Below are 24484 nucleotides of genomic sequence, written 5' to 3' on the forward strand. Positions count from 1 at the left end.
GTGTCCGGGTACGGCTAAGAATCACCCACACGCATCCGCGCGTCGCTCTCCCTCCGGCAAGGTGACCGATCGTGGCGTCGCCGGAAACCTTTCGCGACGCAGCAGCGCGTGGGCAGGCTGGGGTGTGACGACTCGCTGGCGGGCAGTCGATGTCACGCAGCGCAGGAGAACTCGCCACGATGGAGCGCCCCCGGGCACCGTGGAAGTTCCTTCCCACGGGGTTATCCGCGTGAGATATTCCAAGAAGTAAAATGTGAACGTGAAAACGTATGGCTCACAAGCACGTAGCAAGGCATCCACAGGGCACGGAGGGCGATTTAATCTCCCACGCTAACATTCACCTTTATTACGGCCGAACGATAAGAGCCAAACATGTACATTGCCGTACAAAAAAGTAGCAAACTCAGGCTCAATAATAATGTAACACTGCGTACAAATCGACAAAAAAAATCTCTATAAAAAAATATACAATCAGAACATAGCTGAGGTCACAGGAATTGTCGAGGAGGGTTACAGTCACACTCGCAGAGTCGGTGAGCCGTGGGGCCCGGCAGGCTTCACGCGAGCCTGGACCGTTTGCTCGCTATGACCGGCATTGGCCAGGTCTGGCTCCATCACCACGAGCAAAGGCCGCTACCGCTCCTGGGCCTCGAGCTCAAGAGGAGTAGGGCCCTGCCTAGGCTGTGACGATTGATTCACCTTCGTTCACGATAAATAACGGAGTTGTGCGTCGTCAGCACGTCTCTTTAAAGTCTCGAGTGCATTTCCTCTGCCGAGCCGTACAGCTCGCCACGGCGCCCAGAAGCGTGCACTCCAGACGTCCTGCGTATGGACCATCAACCCTGAAAATATTGCCGTGGTCCACCACTCTGTACCAGACAATCTGGCGATTTGCAAAATCAAAACCGCAGAGTCACGGCGCTGCCCAGCACCGCGAGCCCTCCGCATCGGCGTGCAGCCCGCGGACTTTGCTCGTCACCAGGGCAGGTGGCGTTTAACATTTTTAGCCGATGTGACTTTTGCCACAACGGTGACTCGAGAGTACGCGAGTGACACGGCGAGTGGCACGGCGAGTGACACGGCGAGCGACACGGCGAACGACACGGCGAGTGGCACGGCGAGCGACACGGCGGCGAGTGGCACGGCGAGTGACACGAGTGAGCGACACGGCGAGCGACACGGCGAGCGGCACGGCGAGTGACACGGCAAGCGACACGGCGAGTGGCACGGCGAGCGACACGGCGAGCGACACGGCGAGTGGCACGGCGAGTGACACGGCGAGTGACATGGCGAGTGACACGGCGAGCGACACGGCGAGCGACACGGCGAGCGACACGAGCGAGTGACACGGCGAGCGACACGGCGAGTGACACGGCGAGTGGCACGGCGAGCGGCACGGGCCGCGACGCTGTGCGGGACAGCTCTGCAAGGGCACGACTCAAACCCCGTCCGCGCTTGAACGGCGAAGAGGGCTCCTCTCGCTCACATCCTCTTCAAGCGACTGTCGAGATGTCGATTAGCACGGACACCATATGAACGAACGTTACAGAAACTCTACAAAGCATCCACGAGGCCTTAATCCATCATCCCCCTCCCGTTCGCTTGGAACACTCCGTGTCAGGATTGCGAATGGCGCCATGACTACGGAGCGTCCGTGCGCTGGGCTGGTTGCCGCCGTTCCCTGCTGCTCTCCGACGCCTTCTCAGCTCCTGCCGCGTGTTGTTCGGCACGTCCGACGTTTTCGCCCCAGGGGCTTTTTGGGCAAATCAACGGGACATGGTGCCAGGCAACACAGGGTACGTCTCAAACGCGCGTAGGAGATTCAGCCGTGCAAGGTCCACATTGCACATTGACCTAATTAACTGCCGCGTGTAAATTACGATCAAAGCCTCGTCCCCTTTTGAGGTTGAACATCGAGACCCTGAGCGATGTAAATAATCACGTTACAAATTAAAATCATGATTACCGTGTAACAACCGCTATGAGGATTTTTTTTTATGCAAATAAATAATCTCGTGAAACGATGAAGTCAATAAACAAGACAAACGCAAGGGGCTCCATGGGCCTTCATCACCACCACCACCACCGTCACCACAGTCACCACCGTCGTACACTCGCAGCGTCACGCTTCCACAGACATTGTGTGCTCACCCACCACTCCCCGTGTGCCACGCGTCACCAATTTCTGCGCGCTACCTCACACAAGGGCTCAATCCACGACGGTTGCCGGAGCACGTGACCACAGCCGACCGCTTGGCACCACCCTCACGGTGCTTTTATCTGACCGTCAACATCAGCCATGCTCAATGCGCTGCTGGACGAAGGCCTCCACCCAAGCCTGCGCCAGCTCGCACGCGGGCTTCGCCACAACCTGTTACACCGCTCCATCGCCATGCCTCTCCCTCCCAGTGCACGCTTACTTTGATCGCGTCGCTCAAACGTGAGCGCGCATCGGCAGCAGCGCCTTGCTGCGAGCGCGAGCCGTGCCGCCCCTCTCTCACCGTGCGCGGCGCCCCGTCCCCGGGCCTCGCTCTGCTTTGCGTGCATCTGCTCGATGGCTGAATGCGCGCTGTGACACTGTACTATTGCCTCGTGTCCGGTCGCCATGGTAACTGAGCAAACGCCACAAACCGATGTAATCCCACGCCACGCGGGCGGGAGACCGTGACCCCGCGGGGGTTCGCTGGCTGGTACCATGCCGCCGACTGTGCCCCACATCATGGGTTTACAAATCCACGGTTTTGTTTGAACAAGCACCTTCTTCACCAACCCCCGCATTGATCGGCGTGGTGAAGTATGGTCAAACAATGCCCAAGGACGATACGTCACGGGATGCCCTCATCCAGCAGTAGATCGACAGAGGGCTGTTGTGCCATTTGTTCAACTACAATATGGTTGGAATCATTGACAGGTTGGAAAAAAATGGACACATCTTTACAAAAACGCAACCAAGTCATCCCACATGCGAATCGATGTGGAATTGGCGGCCTCTGTCAGAGGAGTGTAGCCGGCTCCCATGCCGGCTCCACTTGCGGTCACTGAAGCCGGCGGCGTGGCCCCCACCGACGGCACGGACGCTTGCGCCTCGCCCAGCACCACGGCCCTCGTGGGCATCGCTCTTCGGCCACAGACGGCCGCACGATGACCACGGGCGGAGAGAACGGTGCGTCGCGCCGGGTCCTTCCAGTGGCCAGACGTTGTGCAAATCTCTCCCGTCGGCCGCCGCAACTTTGCGTAACCTTCGTCCTCGCAAAGTCGACCGGCGGCGGAGCGCGAACCGCTACCCCGCGTCACGGATCGCGCGTAATAATCTCATCGTCACCGCCTCCGTCCTAGCAAACTCCAGTCCCCCACCCCCACGGGCTGGAAATAAAAATACTGCGCTGTCGAAACAACTATTCCTAACCATCCTCTTTGGTTGTTTCGGTAAGTCACGTAGGTAGAAATAAAATACAATAGAGTAACGTATTCCTACCCACGTGACTTTACCAAAAGAACCAAAGAGTATGGATTCCTGCAGTCCCGAAAGCTTCAAATCAAGATCCCGCGGAGATGCGACGTCTCCCCCGTCGGGTGCCCACAGCTCCGACGGTGCCGTCCTTTGCTGGCCACCTGACGTTTTGGGCCTTTGCTCAGGAATCGTTTTTCAAAAACAAAATTAAAACCCAAGCAGCAGGAATCCGTGCATGGCCTCGGGATGAACGCAGGTTAAGGGTCAGAGCGCCACGCGAGGCGAGGAACTCGCGGCCACTCGGGGGGCCGCTCGGTAACGCGACCGGCTCGCCGTGGGACTCTTGCGGCCACAAAGAGCCACGGCCGCCGTGCCTGCATAACGCGCTCACGGCAGCCCGCTTCAAACAACCCCGCGACGGCATCACAAGCCGCGTGCAGGGAGACTCGCGGGATCAGCGAGTTCACCGCAGCGCTCTGCCACGCGCCGCTACCGCGGCCGGCGCCTCCACCGGTGCCGGGGCACGGCGTCGGAGCGCGTTTGGCGACGCGGCACAGCACGAGATCGGAACAAACCGCGGAGACGCACGACCCCCGCCCCGCATAGCCATCGCCGATTTGGCATCCGTAGCGACAAGTCGCCGAGCCAGCACGCGGCAGAGAGCAGACGACAACAAACCCTGACCACGCGCAGTGCAGACAGCCACTCTGGCGCCAGCGCGCTCCAACATCGACAATTAGAACTCGCAAAACCTAGAGTTCACAAACACGGCGGTCACGTCTGGGGGGAGGAGGAACGGGGGAGGTGGAGGTGGAGCCGTCAGCAGTCCTCGGTCGTCGCCTGGAGCTGCTTCCAGAGCTGCAGCAGCTCCTTGGGCTTGAACTTGTGCACAGCGACCATCTGGCGCAGCAAGCACGGCGCCGGCAGGCGGTCACCCAGCAGGCCGGTGAGGAAGCCACGCGACCGCAGCCCCCACGTCCGGAAGCCGTGGTGGTTGTGCGTGGCGATCCCCAGCCGCTTGGCGCAGAAGCCGAAGAAGACGTCGTCGATCGGGTAGAGCTCCATCTCGCGCGAGACGCCGTAGAACCTCCTGACGGTGGCCGCGGTCATGAGGATGCTGCCGCCGCTGACGTACGGAGGGTACGCGTTGCTGCTGTGCATCTCCTCGGGGACGTAGTACTTGCTCATGCGCGTGTTCACGCGCTCCGTGTCCTTGATCACCAGGCCCGCGTAGAGGTCCTCGCTCATCGGCAGGAGCCGCAGCTCGGACGCCAGCCGCTCGGTGTTGAGGAACATGTCGTCATCGCCGTTGTACACGAAGGTGGCGTTGTCGGCGCAGCGCCGCTGGAACCACGCCATGAAGAGCACCTGCTTCAGCGTCAGGTTGAAGAAGGCCTCGTCGAATGCCCACTGCAGCACGTCCTTGTAGGTGGCGCTCTCGTAGCGCACCAGCCTCCGGAAGTCCTTGTTGGGGGACAGGCCCATGATGAAGAGGCGCCGCACGATCACGCCGCCTGTCTCGCGCTGCTGCCCGTAGCTGTGCCGGATCGCCATCCTGCGGTAGTAGTGCTCCGGCCGGGACTTGATGACGAGCAGAAGCACCGGCCGCTCCCCGTCGGCCGCATCGCGTCGGCACTTGTCGGCTTGGTCCACGAGCAGCGGGAACGAGCGGCAGTGTCGGTAGGTGAGGAACTGCTGGATGTGCGACGGGAACCACGCAAAGTTCGCGAACTTTGTTTGGACGCCGTCGTTGGGCAAGCACTCGGGGTCGAGGAGCGGCGGCTCGGCGCTCCACGCGGCGGCGGCGTCGTCGCCGGAGAACTTCGGCAGGTTGAGGAGGGCCACGTTGCTCGGCCCGTTCGGGTGCTCGACGGTCACGAACACCACCAGGAAGCCGAAGCCCGCAAGGAGCAGCAAGAAGAACGACGCCTCTTTGGACAGCAGTAGCTTGGCGAGGATGGTGAGGGTGATCATTCTGCCGGCGGGGAACGGCACACGGGTGAGCAGGCGTCTCATACCGGTTCACTCTCCAGCACAAACGCTCTACTGCGCGCACGCACACGGGCGCACGCGGGCGTACACGCACAGGCAACGCGCACACACACACGCGCACACACACGCACACGCACACACGGGGCAGACATGGGGCACACATGGGGCACACGCATGCTTCCTCCCACCGGCAAACACGGATCAAACTACATGGCAATTACTCCCGAGAACCGGTCGCGCGGGGAAGGTGACACTCGGCGACGGAGCCCCACGCACACAGACAGAAACGGCAACGCAAACGCAGCGCCGCGCGCCCGCGAGCCCCGGCCAGCGCGGGGCCTCCCGGCGGCGTGCGGAGCGGCGCCGCGTGCCGCCGCACGTCCTGGACGCACGCGCGGAGCCTCTCGCCGAGCAGGGCCGTGTCCCCCTCTCGTCGCGTCTCGGCGAACCTTCAAGCGTGCGACTCCGCGCGCCGCTTCGTGCACTTTCCAGCCAAGTCCATGTTTCCAATCCCCACGCGAGGGACGGTGACAAGCGCCAGTCTAAACGCTCGTCTTTTTCTCTAGGCAACTTGCTCTGTCGGCTTCGTTATCAAATTACACTTTGGAAACGCGCCCCATCTCGCCCGCCTCTTCGTTTCGCTGCCGGCGCTGCCCGTGTGGGATACGTCGTGACCGCTCGTGCTGCGCAGGGATCAGAATCTGCATTTAGACTGGAGGAATCCGATGAGCTATGAAGCTCTTTTTCGGAGACGTCCAGATTTTGACGCCAAGGCCCCGCAGGGTGACGTTGACCACGGCGAAGCCGGAGGCTTGAAGGGAACGCTGAGGTCAAGCGTGGGGCACTCCTGGACGATTCTACCAATAAAACACCGCGGCACCCTTCCGCAAGATGTTGGCTCCTACTGATTTTGGATCGGACGTGATTTTTATCCATTTCGGGTGAAAGAGCGTTGTTAAAGTGGACCGACGACTTTTTCCCCGTGAAATGCTTTTGTTTGACGGGTTCGTCATTACCGTACGACGAACCGTGAGTGAGATGCAGCGAGTGACGGATGCGCACTCACGCGCCACGTGTACCATCTACCGATCCCGGACTGCCTTCGCATTGATCATCATTAATGATCAAGCGTTCAGTTGTTTTAATTAAAAAAAAAGAAAAAACCAATTTGAAATATGACACACAGAACATTCGACTCCCATCGGCAGGATTTACCGTCGTCAGTCAGACAAGTAGCGGCCTGAAGCAGCAGGCTCGCCTGCAAAGAACTTCCCGCAGGCACAGCGCCAGGCAAGTCCCTGGCTCTAAGCATGCGAGCGAGCTCCGCTCGTAAGTGGTCGTGGTAATTACGCTGGCACCATTTCTCAATGACCATCCGTGTAATGCACACGAGATGCAGATTATTTTTAATGCTGGCTTTGCTTTGCTAGGACGCTGGCACACGGTGTCCCGGCGTCTCGGGGTGACATCACCGCATCTCCACGCCACCGCTTCCCAGGTGCCGACGCGTTTTCCAGCGCACGTGCAACGCTGAAGCACGCTCTTGACGACGAACCTCGTTGGAAGCGATCGGCGGCGTGGGATTAGAAGTGCCCTGCAGCAGCCTTCCTCCAGGGAGACACGGCGCCTGCTCACACGCACGCACGCACGCATTGCACCACGCGAATAAAAATTGTATAACCCTGATATAAGCTACGAGTAAACAATAACCATGAAGCCCTCCCAGCAGCAATGGACACACACAACCTGCGGAACAAGCTCTTGATGAAACAGAAATCGCAAACACAAACTTGCAGCATTGAACAAACTGCCGAGCGGGCGAAACAACCGCCGCCGAGCGATGCCGCCGCAGGTGGCACTGCAGACCGCGACTCCCTGGGGGCCGGACCCATCACAGGGCAAGCCGCTTGACTTGTGTGGAGGCCGTGTGCCCAGAGCGTGGTGGGGCATCGTCTTGAGGTAAAGAGATTCCCATCGCCCTGTTGGCAGCGATGACGTCACCGGCATTCGTATGAGTAGACGATGAGAGAGAGCTCATCGCGAGGGGCAAGTCGGCACAGTTTGGGAACAGACAGGCCGAGAGGCGTACACGCAACGCAACACTTTTTGTCCGTAATTAAATCCGCACGAGCCAATTTATTCAAGTTGCGTTTCTCACGTCGCGTATCTGACGACGACGCATTCTCCTGCGGTTGTAATGCGTTGTCGTCGGTTTGCAGGGCGCGTCACACGCTAGTTTGGTCACGTGAGCTAATTGCATCTTGTACCTTGATACTGACAAAAGACAATCTGAACGAGATTGTGAGTAGCCTTTGACAGACGCAAAAAACTCGGACCCGTACGTTAACCCTGGAAAGCAATAAATAACATAATCTGGCTTAAAGAACTCACAATTTACAAGCGACCCAAGGCCTTCAACGCAAGGCAGCAACGGGGTGCATGAATGATTTGGAACTCATTCAGCGTCTCATCAGCAGAGTCAGGCGGCTCGCTTGAACCAAGCTGGTGAACTGCCAGACGTTTATAGGAGAGGACCCCCCAGTTAGTTAAGGGTCCCAGTTTTTGACGCAAATCTTTGCTGGCAATCATTAGCGTCGCTGTGCCGGGCATCTGGTTCGGTGTCCGCGGCAACGGCTTAACGAGGCAACGCACCAAGGGGTCTCGCATGCGGAGCCGCCACCGCCACCGCTGCTACCACCGTCACCATCGCCGCCACCACCACCGGCGCTGCCCCCGCGGGATCCCCGGCGGCCGTCCGCGCCACGCTCGGAATTGGTCGCAGGGAGCCCTCCGCACGGCGCCACAAAGTCCTCCGGTCGCTAGGACACAAGATTCCCTCTTTTCAAATCGCGTAAAAATGTTTCTCGTTTGACGTGGAGGAACTGACGTGTGAAGGATTTCTGTTTGTTTTTAATCGTCTCCACAATGGCGCCATTTATTGTTTGCTGCTGTGTATTGGAGTTTTGTGTCAAACTAGCAGCCATATCTAACAGAAATGGCGCTTTTCTATAAACATCCAACCATTTGGGCAGCAATGGTTCAAGCAGCCCAACTGCTTCTGATGAGACGCTGAAAGGAATGTCAAAACCATCATGGGACCTCCTTTGCCAGTACCTAAATATCAGAATAGGTTTTCCACTTTTTTCTGGCAACAAATGGGTGTTTAGATGTTTGAACACTAAACAAAAAACCTTTTACAAGGAATCATGTCTGCATTAACCACAATACTTGTGCTCAGAATGCAAACAAAAAACACTCTGATAATAAATGCATTGTCTTTGAAACTGATTGGTCCACACCAGAGACAGCTTTCTTTTGTGCCTAGTCCCAAACGGTGTTAGACCAGAAGACGCCAAAAGGCGTTCAGCACAAAGACAAGCATTATCAGAGTAATAATAATGGTCAATGCAGACATGATTCCTTGTAAAAGGTTTCAGTTTGGTGTTTTAGCATCTCAACACCTGTTTTGTTGCCAGAAAAAAGGGGAAACATATTCTCAATGTCAAAACCAGTTTTGCTCAATTTGAAGCAAGTTTGCTGATAGAATTCACTCCCGGAAGGCCGTGTGACCAATGGAATGTGCTAACAAAACTATTTTCTTGTCATGTGGCAAGATAAATGTGAAGAGGAGGTATGTTGCCTGCCTGGTTTGATAATCATTTATCACTAGCGATGCTGAGAAATGATTATGTGTTCTCACTGAGACTAATTAATTAAGACGAGTGCATCGATTCTGCACCTCGATTTGAAGAGACTTAAAATCGCCCACTTATTTTGGGGGTAATTTTTTTTACATTTGAATACATTCTTTATTTCATTTGGCGCTTTCGTGGCTGCAGGAATTACTCTTTGGTTCTTTCGGTAAAGTCACGTAGAAAGAAAATAAATTAATTGCTAAATTTGAGAGCGAGAGAAAACAGACATGGGTACACACAGACAGACACACAAGCAGAGAGAGACAACACAGAGACATACAGAGAGAGACACACAACATAGACACACAGAGACCCAACGCCTCTGTGCCGAGGCCTTAAAGAAACTGAGGGGGGGGGTGGGTGTTGTGTGTCTCTCTCTGTGTCTCTGTGTTGTCTCTCTCTGCTTGTGCATCTGTGTGTCCCAGTGTCTGTGTTTTGTCTCTCTCTCAAATTTAGTAATTTTTGGAAGAACGTAACCACCAAGTAAGGTGCTGACTGTTGTGTTAGCCGACTCTCTGTGTTGTATTGCGTTGTATTTCTATGTTCACTAGGTTTGTTTTCTACCTGATGACGATTGTGTTGCAATGGAAACGGCGTATTCTATTATTTAATTTATTTTCTTTATACGTGACTTTACCGAAAGAACCAAAAAGTAATAATTAATTAACAAGCCCAAAAATCTAACATTCCGTAAATTGTTACTCGGAGCGTCAGCTCAATGCTCGCCCCACAGCAGCCAGGCCCCACCGCCCCTCCTCCTCCCTCGGGGCACCGGCCACGCCGAGTCCACCGCAGCGGAGCTGCCTCAGTGGGCCGCGTCGCGCTCCCTGCCGCTTGATTCCAAGTTTCACTCAAACCGCTGCGGAGCGCTTGAAGAGCACGGACGTGGAAATTACGCAGCGGCAGTGAGCCGAGTGGGGCTGGCTCAGAAGGGAGCGCGCGCCACGCCGCCACCCTCCCACCCAACCACCGCTCCTCCTACTGCTCCTCGACTCTTTAAACTCCTGCGCCCCGCAACCCATGCAGATTTCCGGATTTTGGGGGTCAATAAATAGATAAATACTGTGCCGTGCAGACAGAACGCGTACAGAGCGAGGATTAGGAGATGTTCACAATCCTCGCTCGCAAAGTGTTCATGGAAACGAGGGGTGAGTGTGCCATGAGGGTGCACACATTCAGACAAATGCGCTGTGCCCCCCCCCCCCCCCGCTATGCCCCCCACTAAGCATCACTTTCGTGGATGCAAATCATTTTATCGGCCAATGAAAGTAAACCACGTGGAAGCCATGTGTGCCGTTGGCTCCGTGTTGGTGATTTTGTTGTTGCTGTAACCAGGTTTCTATTTGTGTAACCGATAACCCATGAAAAAAATTGCATTTATTGCCCAATGGGTTTTACCCGCTCCAAAATAAAACCTAAACAAAACCTAAATTATTTGAGATTAGTAGGATTATTAAATTCTGTAATATAATGGTACGACTGCAGTTTTGCTACCTTAGCTGCTCCCAATATCGGCTCTGACCCTTGGTCTAAAGGGTAATATAATGGTACGACTAAAGTTTTGCTACCTTAGCTGCTCCCAATATCGGCTCTGACCCTTGGTCTAAAGCAGGGGTCCTCAAATTACGGCCCGCGGGCCACATGCGGCCCACCGAGGGCATTTATCCGGCCCATGGTCTCTAATTGGGCTGCGCTTGTGAGCACTCATTTGGCTGCACTGGTGAGCACTAATTGGGCTGCGCTGGTGAGCTTTAATTGGGCTGCGCTGGTGAGCACTCATTGGGCTGCGGTGGTGGGCACTGATTGGGCTGCGGTGGCGAGCACTGATTGAGCTGCGGCGGTGGGCAATGATTGAGCTGCGGCGGTGGGCACTCATTGGGCTGCGCTGGTGAATGGTTCAATGGGCCAATTGACTGGACTTGCCCCCGAGGCCTAAGGCTGCCAGCCCTCCCCTGGCTGTGCTTGACTGGCTCTCCCTCCCTCAGCTCCCTCACTTGCCCCTCGGCTCCACTCCCAGTGATATTCCTGTGTGCTGAGTAAATGATAGAGGGGTAATAACAGAGTGATATCTGATCTCTGGAGGGGCTGCCTGCTGTTTTCCCGTGCTGGTCAGTGACAGACAGCCGAGGAGTAGGAAACCCAATTTAAATGACAGTAAGTGCATTTATATTCTGATTGCTATTCAATTATGAGGTTATATGTTGTATGTTGTGTAAGCCCCGGTTCATACTGTTGCGATCTCTGAGCAGTGCGAGTTCAGCCATATGCTTGTATGGCTGAACTTGCATTAGATTCGGAAGAAAAAAGGCACATGTGCCTTCTTTTTTCCTGCAGTGGAATTGGATCGCATGGGTCTTCTCCCCCATGCGATCAGATTCCTATGCGAGTTCGCAGATCGCACTGCGATCTGTGAACAAAACTGCAGGTGTAATTAACTTTTTAATGGCACCCACACCAGTGTGAGCCTGGGGTAAAAGCGGAGTTCCCCCAATCAGACTGCATTGATGGGCAGTGCAGTCTGTATGTCTCTGTGTGGGCAAAGTTATTGCTGGTATATTGTTTTTGTAGCGCTGTATATATATTGGTATTTTACTAATAGCAATTTTGACTCCCTAGGAAACAATGATGTCAAGAAAGAGAAAAATTGACTCGGAGTGTAGGATATTCAAAAAACAGTGGACTTATGATTACTTTTTCATGCAGTACAAGGAAAGAGCTGTGTGTCTGATATGCCAGAATATAGTGTCTGTGTTCAAAGAATACAATTTATGTCGACACTATGAAACTCAACATAAAGATAAATATGATTGTTTGGTCGGAAAAGTGAGAAAAGATAAAATATTAAAACTGAAAAATACATTAACAACTCAGCAAAATACTTTTGTGAAGCAGAAGCAGCTAAATATTTCATCACTGCGAGCAAGTTTTCAAGTTGCCAAGCTAATAGTGTGCACTGGCAGACCATTCGTTGAGGGAGAATTTGTTAAAGAATGCCTTCTTTCTGTTGCCAAAGAGATGTGTCCAGAGAAGGCCGATTTATTTAGTACAGTGAGTCTTTCAGGACCAACAATTACACGGAGGATTGAAGAAATGGGAGACAATTTCCATAAGCATTTGCAAAACTCCACAAAAAAAACTTTCCTATTTTTCCTTGGCACTCGACGAAAGCAATGATGTTCGTGATTCTGCACAACTTCTAATTTTTATTCGTGAGACGAATGACTATTTCGAAGTCACAGAAGAGCTTGCTGCACTGCAAAGCATCAAAGGAACAACTACAGGAGAGGATATCTATGAAAAGGTTTGCCAAACTGTGAATGGTTTGGAGCTGAACTGGGCTAAACTAGCCAGTGTGACAACTGATGGTGCTCCTAGCATGGTGGGGTCTAAGAAAGGAGTAATTGCTCGCATTAACCAAGAGATGGACAAACATAACCATTCTCATCCAATAGCCATACACTGCCTCATCCACCAACAAGCGCTGTGTAGTAAATCACTGAAGTGGGACTGTTAACTTCATTAGAGCTCATGCACTAAACCACAGACAATTTCAGGAATTTCTGTCTGAGCTAAATGTTGACTATGAAGATGTTCTGTACCACACAGAAGTCCGTTGGCTGAGTCGAGGGAGAGTTTTGAAACGTTTCTATGACTTACTTCCACAGATTACAGCTTTTCTGTTTTCAAAAAACAAAGAAGTACCAGAGCTCAATGATGCAGAATGGAAATGGCACCTTGCCTTTCTGACAGATGTAACAGAGCTACTCAACAGTTTCAATGTGCAACTTCAAGGAAAGGGGAAGCTCATCTGTGATATGCAATCACACGTCAAAGCATTTGAAGTAAAATTAGGCCTCCTCATCAAACAAGTGAAGGAGGAAAACTTCTGCCATCTCCCCACAACTCAAAATCTGTTAGCGGAAAAACCATTGGTTGCATTCCCAAACAAAACATGTGTGGATTCACTGGAAAAATTGCAAAAGGAGTTCCAATTTAGATTTAAAGAGCTTCATCTCCTTGAACAGGACATACAGCTTTTCCGTAACCCATTTTCTATTGACATTGAAAATGTGGATACAATTTACCAAATGGAACTGGCTAAACTGCAGAATTGTGACTCTCTGAAAGACGCATTCAAGTCAAGCAGCCTTCATAATTTCTATGCATTTCTCCCCTCTGAGACATATCCTCATCTCAGGAACCATGCACTCAAAATGGCAACCATCTTTGGCAGCGCTTATGTCTGTGAACAAACTTTTTCCAGAATGAAACATTTGAAATCTCCAACCAGATCTAGACTAACGGATGCACACTTGCATCACTTGTTACGACTAGCAGTGACAAATATGGAACCGGACATTGACCATCTCATTAGCCAAAAGCAGGCCCATAGTTCCCATTGAAATACTGGCAAGTTTGTTGATTTAACTTTACTTGTTCTTCATTTTAAATATTGTATTTGTTCCCGTTTTGTTTCTTCACTTCAAAATAAGATATATGCAGTGTGCATAGGAATTTGTTAATAGTTTTTTTTAACTATAGTCCGGCCCTCCAACGGTCTGAGGGACAGTGAACTGGCCCCCTGTTTAAAAAGTTTGAGGACTCCTGGTCTAAAGGGTAATATAACGGTACGAGTAAGTTTTGCTACCTTAGCTGCTACCAATATCGGCTCTGACCCTTGGTCTAAAGGGGGGGGGGGGGGCAGTGGAAAAGGGGGCACGGCCCCCGGCTCTCGAAGGCGCACCAAGGGAGCTGCGAGTGGCCGGAACCCCCCCCCCCCCCCCCCCCAGAGTAACACCGCGCTTGGATCTCATGAACGCGGGGGGCACGCCACGCGCAAACCCGGAGTGCTCTTCCTCCTGCTCGGCTCGATACCCGAACAGCGAGCGCCATGATGAGCGCCGTGCAGCGGCGATGTCACCGCACTGCCGAGTGAGGCTCAAGCCCGAGACTTGGAACTCTGACGGTGTCTGTCCGAGCCGTGTTCCGTCAGAACCACGGCTCGCGTCCGGGGGCAGCGGTGCACTGCGCCGGGAGGCTTCATTTGTCGCTGAATCGGGAGGTAGCACGTGACTGGAAGTAGCCATAAACACAAGTACACATCTTCACTTAAAGCTTTCGTGACTGCAAGAATTCATATTCTTTGGGTCTTTTAGTAAAGCCACGTAGGTATAAAAATAATTAAAAGTAAAAATATCATCGACGTTTTGAACGCAACACAAGCAATCGTCATTAGGTGAAACAATATAGCGGGAGAGCTACTGAGGCAGGAAAAAAAATTCCAACTCTTAGAGTTACGTTAGCAGGTTAAATGTCTTTACATTAACAGGCTAAATGTCTCACTAACACAGCCACCGTTGCGTCGGTTCTCTTACGACGACAGCCAATCTCTCACAATGCAATGGCCACCTCCACAGCTTCGTACACGCAAATTACATCTCTCGCCCCGCCCACTCACCCTTGGGCTAAACCCATCTGCAACCTTTACAACATCCTGCTGCTGCAGCAGCTCTCCCGCTATATTTTATCACCGGCTGACGATTGCTGTTTTATTATTTTTCTATCTACGTGGCTTTACCGAAAGACCCAAAGAATAAGAAGTATACACGATGTGGTGTGCCGAGTGCGACTCCCCTCCCGGAGTGCAGACCAGGAACCGATCCCAATGGGCGCAAAGCTCCAGCGTGCGTCCCACTTGGTGGTGGTCTCAGTGGCGGAAATAGCCACGCGGCCCAAGGGCGGCTGGCGAATTGCCACATTTCCACTCGGTCACCACGTGGCACCACGTGGGCGTTGTGGCACAGTCGGAGCACCGACGTTACATCTGTCAGTCAACCCGTAACAGCTGCTGCATCTGTCATCCGATCTCCTGCACCTAGCCTGCCACGTTAGGCAACCCATAATCGGGTCCGTCCCATGACCTCCTGTCATCAAGCCTTCGACTATTTCACGTGGCCTCAAAGTGCACCTAACCTGGCACAAGCGCTTTGGAGATGTCACCGTCAGTTAGTGGCGAACGGCGGCCGTTGATGTTTTGCGAATGGGGAGCGGTGGCGCAGGGGTTGTGTGAATGGGAGCGGTGGCGCAGGGGTTATGTGAATGGGAGCGGTGGTGCAGGGGTTGTGTGAATGGGAGCGGTGGCACGAGGGTTTTCTACACCGCGAGGGACACGGCGACCCGGGTCCAGCCCTAGTAACATCAGTGGCGAGTGCACAGGTCCTGGGCTTCCCTTGGGTCGACGCGGCCTTAGATGAGTACCTGGTGCGCTCTGTAATGCATCAGCACCGGGTAAACAAAGGCGGCCTTTAACCGGCGCTCACTCGACAGAGCGGCTCCGTCTCTTTGTCCCGTGGCAAGGCTGTCGTTTATTTTTATTTTACTCCCCATCTCTCGTCGCCTGCACGCTGGGCACGTGGGTGACAACAAGCTCGCCCTCCGGGACACAAGATAAATATACAATGTGCCGCCTCCCCTAGCCTGCATCCACCCCGAGCCTGCATCCACATCGTGAAAAACTACATTGAAGAAATGTCGCACATTCCCATCGGCCACACGGCCATCTATGATGACAGTTTTAGCAGCATTGGGTCAAAGAAAAAGAGGCTAAACTCTGCACCGGTCTCAACGTTCAGTCTCAGCCAATGCTGGTGAGCTGCTGCTGGTGCTGGTGAGCTTATGCTGCTGGTGCTGGTGCTGCTGGTGAGCTGCTGCTGGAGCTGGGCGTTCACTGGCGACCGCCCTTCCCGTCTCTCTCTCTCTGGTGGGGGGGGGGTACGCAGCGTGGGTGGTGGCGAGAGACGTCCCCAGTGATGGGGTCTAATCGCTCGGACTTCACCCGTTTTAGGCAAAAAGAAGATGCCAATCCTGCCAAGAGCTCAACTTGTGGCGTTGTGTAAGAAGCACGATGATGAGTTTGACGACGCCGAAGCGATACAACGCACAGCACGATACAAGCCTTGAGGTACAAGAGTGAACGCGTTTGTTCAATCGAGGCACGGTGTTGTTGTGAGAGCCCCGGGAACGAGCCGATGATGGGAGGAGGGAATCCCAAGTGGAGCAGTGCGAGGGAGGAAGCAGGAAGAGAAGTCAGGTGACAGGCAGTGTGGTGAGGGTGGTGAGGGTGGTGAGTGTGGTGTGACCTGCAGTGTGGTGAGTGTGGTGAGTGTTGGTGTGACAGGCAGCGTGGTGTGACAGTGTGGAGAGTGTGGTGAGTGTGGTGTGACCTGCAGTGTGGTGAGTGTGGTGAGTTAGGTGTGACAGTGTGGTGAGTGTGGTGAGTTAGGTGTGACAGTGTGGTGAGTGTGGTGAGTTAGGTGTGACAGTGTGGTGAGTGTGGTGAGTTAGGTGTGACAGTGTGGTGAGTGTGGCGAGTGTTGGTGTGACAGGCAGTGTGGTGTGACAGTGTGGTGTGACAGTGTGGTGTGACAGTGTGGTGAGTGTGGTGTGAGTGTGGTGAGTGTGGTGTGACAGTGTGGTGAGTGTGGTGTGAGTGTGGTGAGTGTGGTGTGACAGTGTGGTGTGTGTGGTGAGTGTTGGTGTGAATGTGGTGCGAGTCTGGTGGACAGAATGTTCACCATGGGTACGGCAATCTCCGAGTGACGTTCACCGTCAACAGAGGCCATGGTCGTAGCGACATCACAGCGAGACGAATGTTCATCGGCGACATGCGATCGGAGTCAACACAGTCGCCCAAGAATACGAAATACATAATAGGCGACGTTTCGGGCAATGCCCCTTCTTCATAGCACACACATAGCGAGGCCACAGAGTGGATGGTACATCACACCATGCGGCCAGATGAGAATGGAATTAAAAGCATGTATTCTGGTCGCCAGTTGTCATATTGTAACATGAATAGTTTGATAATAGTAGCTATTGGAGTAGGGACACGCCCTGTATGTTTCTACTATGAAAAAGACAACCATCCCCGTTACAGCCACACGGACTGTAGGGGGAATGCGGTTTGTAGAGCGCCGATTAATTCAGCAGCCATCGCCACGGCCTGCAAGTTGTATTTGTTTCACCCTGCACCAGGTACTGATTTAAGACCGAGTCGACCTAGGGGCGGCCCAGGACCGGTTGGGATTATTCATCACGATGAGCGGCAATGTAACTCGGCTCCGCTGCCCACCCGTTCGTGTCCCAGACACGTGCGGAGACCACCTGCAGCCAGCAGTGGATCGGCCATGGCCGCTGATGGCGGCCTCGTATCCCTCCGATATCCGCTCATTCACACACAGCCAACGTTGCGAGTACACACACAACACCACCACACACACACACAACACACACACAACAACACACACACACACAACACACACACAACAACACACACAACACACACACAACAACACACACAACACACACACAACACACACACACCAGCAACACACACACAACACACACACACCAGCAACACACACACAACACACACCAGCAACACACACAACAACACACACACACACACAACACACACAACAACACACGCACAACAACACGCATCGACACACACACAACAACACACACAGTCGACATCACAGACTTTTTGCGAGGAGCACGAGGGGACGGTGGCGGTGGCGTGTGGCCAGTACCAGGCCCGGCCGACTTTTATTATCCCAAGTGGCAATGTTGAGGCACCGTGGCACCAGGGACTCATTTGATGTCGAGTCTACCTCGGGGAGGGCCTGGTAAGGGTTCAGATGCTCGTTACTGGTGGTGGCCGTGAACGCGGAATGTGACTCGGGTCGCCGCCGGGTTCGTAGCGCGGCGCGCTAACCTCTACACTACCGCTCCCCCACACACACACATCACACACACACACGCATCACACACACACACGCATCACACACACACACGCATCACACACACACACGCAGCACACACACACATGCATCACACATGCATCACACACACATGCATCACACCCACACACGCATCACACACACACACGCATCACACAGATGCATCACACACACAGCTACATCACACACACACACGCATCACACACGCATCACGCACACAGATGCATCACACACACATACACATATGCATCACACCCACACACGCATCACACAGACACACATGCATCACACACACACATCACACCCACACGCATCACACAGACACACATGCATCACACACACACACATGCATCACACAGACACACGCATCACACACACGCATCACACACACACACACGCATCACACGCACACACGCATCACACACACACGCATCACACACACACACGCATCACACGCATCACACACACACACGCATCACACACACAGACACATATGTATCACACACGCACACATGCATCACGCACACATGCATCACGCACACACGCATCACGCACACACGCATCACGCACACACGCATCACGCACACACGCATCACGCACACACGCATCACACACACGCATCACACACACGCATCACACACACGCATCACACACACGCATCACACACACGCATCACACACACGCATCACACACACGCATCACACACACGCATCACACACACGCATCACACACACACATACACATGCATCACACAGACACACACATGCATCACACAGACACACACATGCATCACACAGACACACACACGCATCACACAGACACACACGAATCACACACACACACATGCATCACATACACACAGACACACATGCATCACTCACGCATCACACACACGCAACACACACACACGCAACACACACATCACACACGCATCACACACACACATGCATCACACACAGAGACACACATGCATCACACACAGAGACACACATGCATCACACACACACACACGCATCACACACACACACACGCATCACACACACACGCATCACACAGACACACACACAGACACACACACAGACACGGGTACAAGGAGCGCTCACTCGTGCCCCGAGTACGAACACCGCCAGGAGCCCCCCCCCCTCTCATTCTAACACCGCCAGGAGCCCCCCCCCCTCTCATTCTAACACCGCCAGGAGCCCCCCCCCCCTCTCATTCTAACACCGCCAGGAGCCCCCCCCCCCTCTCATTCTAACACCGCCAGGAGCCCCCCCCCTCTCATTCTAACACCGCCAGGAGCCCCCCCCTCTCTCTCATTCGGCATCGGCCCGCGGGCGCGAGGAAGCGCCAGGGCGTTTCTCTCCCCCCCCCCCCGTGTGCGTGCGAGTGATATCACTCATCCCGCCTCGCTCGCCCCGAGTCTCCGCGTCTTTGTCCCGGGACCCCCGGCAGGGCCTCGACTCTCCCCGTCTCCCCCAGCGCCACTAGGCGTCTCCCCGCCTCGAGTCCGTCTCCCTCGCCATGTCCCCGTGTCTCCCTCACCGTGTCCCCGCGCCTCTCACCGTGTCCCCGTGTCTCCGTGTCCCCCTCACCGTGTCCCCGTGTCTCCGTGCCCCCCTCACCGTGTCCCCGTGTCTCCGTGTCCCCCTCACCGTGTCTCCGTGTCTCCCTCCGAGCCGGTGGCCGCCTCTCCCTGCCTGGATCCCCGCGGACTCCACGACAAGCTCCGACAGATCCGAGGGAACAAAAACGACGTCGCATCCCCCGCCGCGCCCCCAACGACTGCCCCCTTCTCCCCCACTGCCCCCTCCCCCTTCTCCCCCCTCCCACCCCTCCCCCACTGCCCCCTCCCCCTACCCCCACACTCCCTCCGCCCACTTCCCCCACTCCCCCTCCCCATCTCTCCCCCAGCTCGTCTCCCCTTCCTGCTCGTCTCCCCCCCCCACCTCGTCCCCCCCCCCACCTCGTCCCCCCCCACCTCGTCTCTTCCCCTTCATCCCGCGAAGCGCCACGCAGCTGCGTGTCCACTCCTCACTCCCCACCCACGACCCCTCCAGCTGCCCGGAGCTCGCCGGCTCGGGAGCTCCGCAGTCACCATTGACGCGGTGCAGAATGGAAGCCGCACTGTACACGCGGGGATGATTCGCTCCCTTCACATATATGTTGCTCCACATGGGTCCTCGTCCGACTCTAGACTACATTACACAGATACTCACCACGGATATCGTGAGGAATATATAAGTTACAAGAGTAATGAGGAGACGTCCCAGTAAATACACAGACGCCGCGACCAACGACCATGCCACCTTTCCATACTGCCCCTCCACTTGAAGTATTTTAATCACAATAATAAATGAATGTGTGCGTTTGATATTGGAGGGTCACTCACACAGATTGCATCGTCCGACGCCTGACGCGAAAGAGGAGCCACAGAAGGCAGCAGCCACGCGGTGACCCGGGGCCAATTTCTCCCCCAAGTTCTGCGGTCCTCGATATATGTTAAGATGCTATCGCCCAATTAATGAGTTTGTACACAAGTGTGAGGAAACCGGAGCTCCTGAGTGGAGTGCAACACTCTGTCCCATTCAGATGGAACAGATCGCAATTATCCCACACTTTGCTGTACCGCATTCTCCTGGCAAGCCAGGGTACGGCCTCTGTGGTGGCCACGGGTATGGGGGGAGTTGCGCACACATCCGTGTGAGCTACCAGCACGCGCTGCCTCCGCAATGCTGGAGGACTGCACGGCTCACTTCGCATCGCCAGCTCTGGGTGAGGTGACGATGTTCACATGTTTACAGCTCTCACCGACTCATCCAGAGGGCCATTGTGCCCGGCTGACCGGCGGGTCGGGTTACGCTTTCAAAGGAGACAACGCCACATTATTATTATTCGCAAACACGTGGCCACGTGTGTACACGGTGTGCTGGTTGTAATGACAAGAGTTGTTTACATTGTTCACCTGGCAATGCTTGTGCTTCTAAATGCCAAATTAACCCTGCCACGGAAACACAATACAGCTTGCGTTCGCCTGTTTTACGTTACAAGAGAAGCCAATGCCCAGCACACACGTTGGTGCAACGTCGGTATGCTTAAGCTTGTTGAAACAATGCAACGCACGGACGCAAGGGGATCCTGAAACGAACTCCAGCCTCGGGGAATATTTGCAGTCGCCGTACAATTCGCACTCGCTTGATTCGCCGATCGAATCGTGGGCCCGAGAATCGATGCCGATCGATGAACGTTGCATTGTGACGCCGCTGATGTCTCACGAGTGCAGTAATTGTTCAACGAAATGTCATGTTTTACTTTCTCGGGCAAATGCACCACAAGCGTGTTCACGTGACGCGCGTCCTCAACGCAGTCGCCGAGTTGACCCCCCTCCTCCCCCCGATCGATCGATCCAAGCGGAGCTGCAAACGCAGCGCACAGCTGCAGACCGAGCCGACTTTCTCATCTGCAGATGTCTAGAGAGCAGATCAGACAGAACTATGCCGGCTCAAAGCCGGAGATTGTGGCGCTGACTGGAAGTGGTTGCACCCGTTGTACCTGTGTTTGAAGGTGTGGTATTACACACGGCGCTTATCTGTGGGGCTGAGAGGAGGCTCTGCTGCCTCGGGCTTGCAACTCTCGCACGTGTTTGTGAGTGCACGGATATGCCGCGTGGACTCGGCACGTGACCCTTTACAGGATTGGAGTGAACACATTAAATAGCTTAATTGATGTTGATTGAACTGTTGCGCCACGTCCATGCTGTGCTCAACGACCATCCCATTAAACCACACACCATCGTCAGGCCATCGCTGCCATGTGGGTGGAACCGTTGGCCCATCGTTCCATCTTCACTGGAACGCTGCAGGTCACGCTTCTTGCTGCTTCACTTTGCAATCCCCTCCTCCCACCCATCATCGCCTCTTTCCCCCACGCCCTTACTACAATATTAATCATAACCCTGCTCAAGTCAATATACGATTAAGACTCTCATCCGTTACAAATTTAATAGCCTTTTGATGCCTTTGGGCCTACTGCGCTCAGCAATCGTAATTTATTTTTTTCAAAAACATTGCAAACTTCCGGCTCACACAATTCGGGAGAGCCATTGTGGCGCGCATCTTTTGCTCTGCACCTCGCAGATGGCAATGAGGTGGAGGATGCGGAACCACTCCCTTCATTGGGTGCCATTGCTCGTTCTGCAGGCCAGGTCACGCACTCTCACAACGCTTACACTGGGAAATCGGACAGAGGAATCCTGTAGATGTTTAGTAGTTGTGCATTTCTCGCACGTTGCAGCACCACCCTTGCTTCTCAAGAGAGACCATCCTTCTGTGAGGTCAGTGTCAGTACGATGAGGATGATGTAAACAGGTAAAGGTGCAGCGCTGTAATTTCCTGTTGACGCCACTGCTCGCCGATTGACGTCGCTGTGTTGTACCAAATTCACACTGCTGCATGGACAGAGGCGGCTGGAGGGATATAAAACAACATGCCCCAGTGGTCCACCTGCCGCGCCAGGAAATGGAATTGAACCTGCGACCACTGGATCCCAAGTCCGGTGCGCTCACCATTACACCACTGTGGCAGCAGCAGATGATGACGATGATGAGGGGATAACGTATTTCTGCTACTGACGTGTTAGAGACCCCGAATGATATGATATGCCTTGCACAATGCCAGGCAATGCCGTCAGGCAGGTTCATTCGAGAGGAATCCGGTTTGCGATTTCCAAGTCTCGAGAGCAAAACAAAGCTACCCTGCCCTTAAACACAAGTCGAGCCCATTCCAGATGGAGGGGGTGGGGCTGCCAATACAAACCATGCATTTGTTTCCCTGCAATTCTAGCTGTGCTGCATTACGTTACACGTTAAGCGTTTTCAAATAAAACACGCGTGTGTACTCGCACGATGGAAGGAGGCCGTCCTCGCTGTCTCTGTTCGCCGTGGTCCCTGTTGTCTCACTGTGGCACCGTCGACGAATTTCCCGAATTTGGAACGTCGCCAGTGTCAAGTGGCCGAGCCGGGAAGATCACGGATCGGGTGTTGTGGAGGTGGAGTCGGGATTCTAAAACCGAGTAGCGCGCATTGCCACGGACCTTGCCGTCTTGTAGAGGAGCCTTCACTGGCACTTTCACAACGAGTTGTGGGAATTTGGCAAATGAGGAATGTCAATAGATTTTGTTTTAAACACGATTAAAAGCGAAAGTACGTTCTGCTTAAATGAGCAATGATGCGATGCGTATCTCAAAGTTTACAGCCCTGAGCCAGTGGTGGACATTCCACATTCACGCTGTACTTATTTTATCGACCCCAGAGGGAAGGATGGTGGGCTGAGTCAACCCCCAGCCACGATATGAACTCTATCCCGGTGAGCGACCCGGCCTGGGGTCTGGGGATGCCACTCTCCAGGACATCACAGAGGAGGGCTCGTTTTGGATGTGGCTGTACCTCCTCGTGAGAATGTGCGGAACTTTGTTTCAGACGATTGTCGGCAAATAAAAGATCAAAGGAGTCGGTGACATTGAGTGGACCGTGGCACGCGTCGAGTAAACACATTTGTTAAGTCAACACGTGCAGGGAGATTGAGTTCTGTCTCTACAGTGGTGAGTTAAGGCGTAAGAGGCTTACTCTGAACTCAAGTACCATACGTTAGCGGCGAGGCGCCGAAACAAACTTTTTAATTTGTTACAAAAATAATTCAGCAATTCACCACTGTACCGCATCTCCCTCACCTCCACGGTGAACGGAGATCGAGTTTCATTGCGCACCCGAACATCGCATCGCAGGCCATCAACCCCCACCAGCCCCACTGGCGTTAGCTGCCGAGTTTGAATATGAATCCAATACGTTCTCATTGTCATCATCTTCTTCATCAGCCCTTCCCCCCTGGCCAGAGAGGAGCCCCAACCCTGGCGCTCGTCCGAGGTCGGCTGCGCTGCCGCCCTTGATGGCGCGCAGGGCTCTGTCTGGTGCCATCGGCCGACACGTCCACTCGAGCGCCGTGTCCGAAGCGCCGACGTCTCGTGGCCATGCCCGTCTCAGGAGGAGGTGCCGCTCGGTCACGGACCTCGGCGTGGCCGACGTTGCTCGCTGGATACGGAGTCACCGTCCCTCGAAGTCGTCCAGTGTCCGGCGCGGCAGCAGAGGCGCTGCTGCCGTGAGGGGATCCGTCCATCACCACGGCCCTCTCCCCCCGATCCGCCAGACGCGGCTGACTGTCGAGCGACTCGCCTTCTTCCCCGCCTCGCAGTCTGTGTCACCCCCCTGCTCGACGTCGGGGTCCAATGTCTGAGCGGCGGTCCAGGCTGCCCACGTTAAAGTATCATTGTTATCCTTCACTTCGCGTGGAGGCAGCTTTGTTACCAGCAACGGGTTGAATTTGTGGATGATGGCCTTGTGTGCAGACGCCATGCTGAGGCAGAAGCAGTAGAAGCCATCATGGGCACATGTGTTTAGATTATATAGATTATTTAGCTGCTATAAATGTCAACATGATAAGCCACTTCATTGAGTTATCATGTGGCCAGGTGACTTTTGAAAAATAAGCTAATAG

The 24484-nt window shown here is 54.2% G+C and overlaps 1 protein-coding gene across 2 annotated transcripts; it reads right to left on the reverse strand.

Moving 5' to 3' along the window:
- Positions 1–304: 304 nt before the first annotated feature.
- LOC144944983 (acetylgalactosaminyl-O-glycosyl-glycoprotein beta-1,3-N-acetylglucosaminyltransferase-like) lies at positions 305–19716 on the reverse strand. Of its 2 annotated transcripts, XM_078873109.1 has the most exons (3): positions 19592–19716; positions 6999–7070; positions 305–5426 (listed from the first exon to the last, which is right to left on the reverse strand). In XM_078873109.1, the coding sequence occupies exon 3, from the start codon at positions 5423–5425 to the stop codon at positions 4271–4273; it is 1155 nt and encodes a 384-aa protein (XP_078729235.1). In that variant the 5' UTR covers position 5426; positions 6999–7070; positions 19592–19716; the 3' UTR covers positions 305–4270. The 2 variants fall into 2 exon arrangements, with proteins under 2 accessions (XP_078729235.1, XP_078729236.1); XM_078873110.1 differs by lacking the exon at positions 6999–7070.
- Between the last annotated feature and the right edge of the window lie 4768 nt (positions 19717–24484).

Source organism: Lampetra fluviatilis, chromosome 36, assembly GCF_964198595.1.
Source record: "Lampetra fluviatilis chromosome 36, kcLamFluv1.1, whole genome shotgun sequence".
NCBI classification, from domain to species: domain Eukaryota; kingdom Metazoa; phylum Chordata; class Hyperoartia; order Petromyzontiformes; family Petromyzontidae; genus Lampetra; species Lampetra fluviatilis.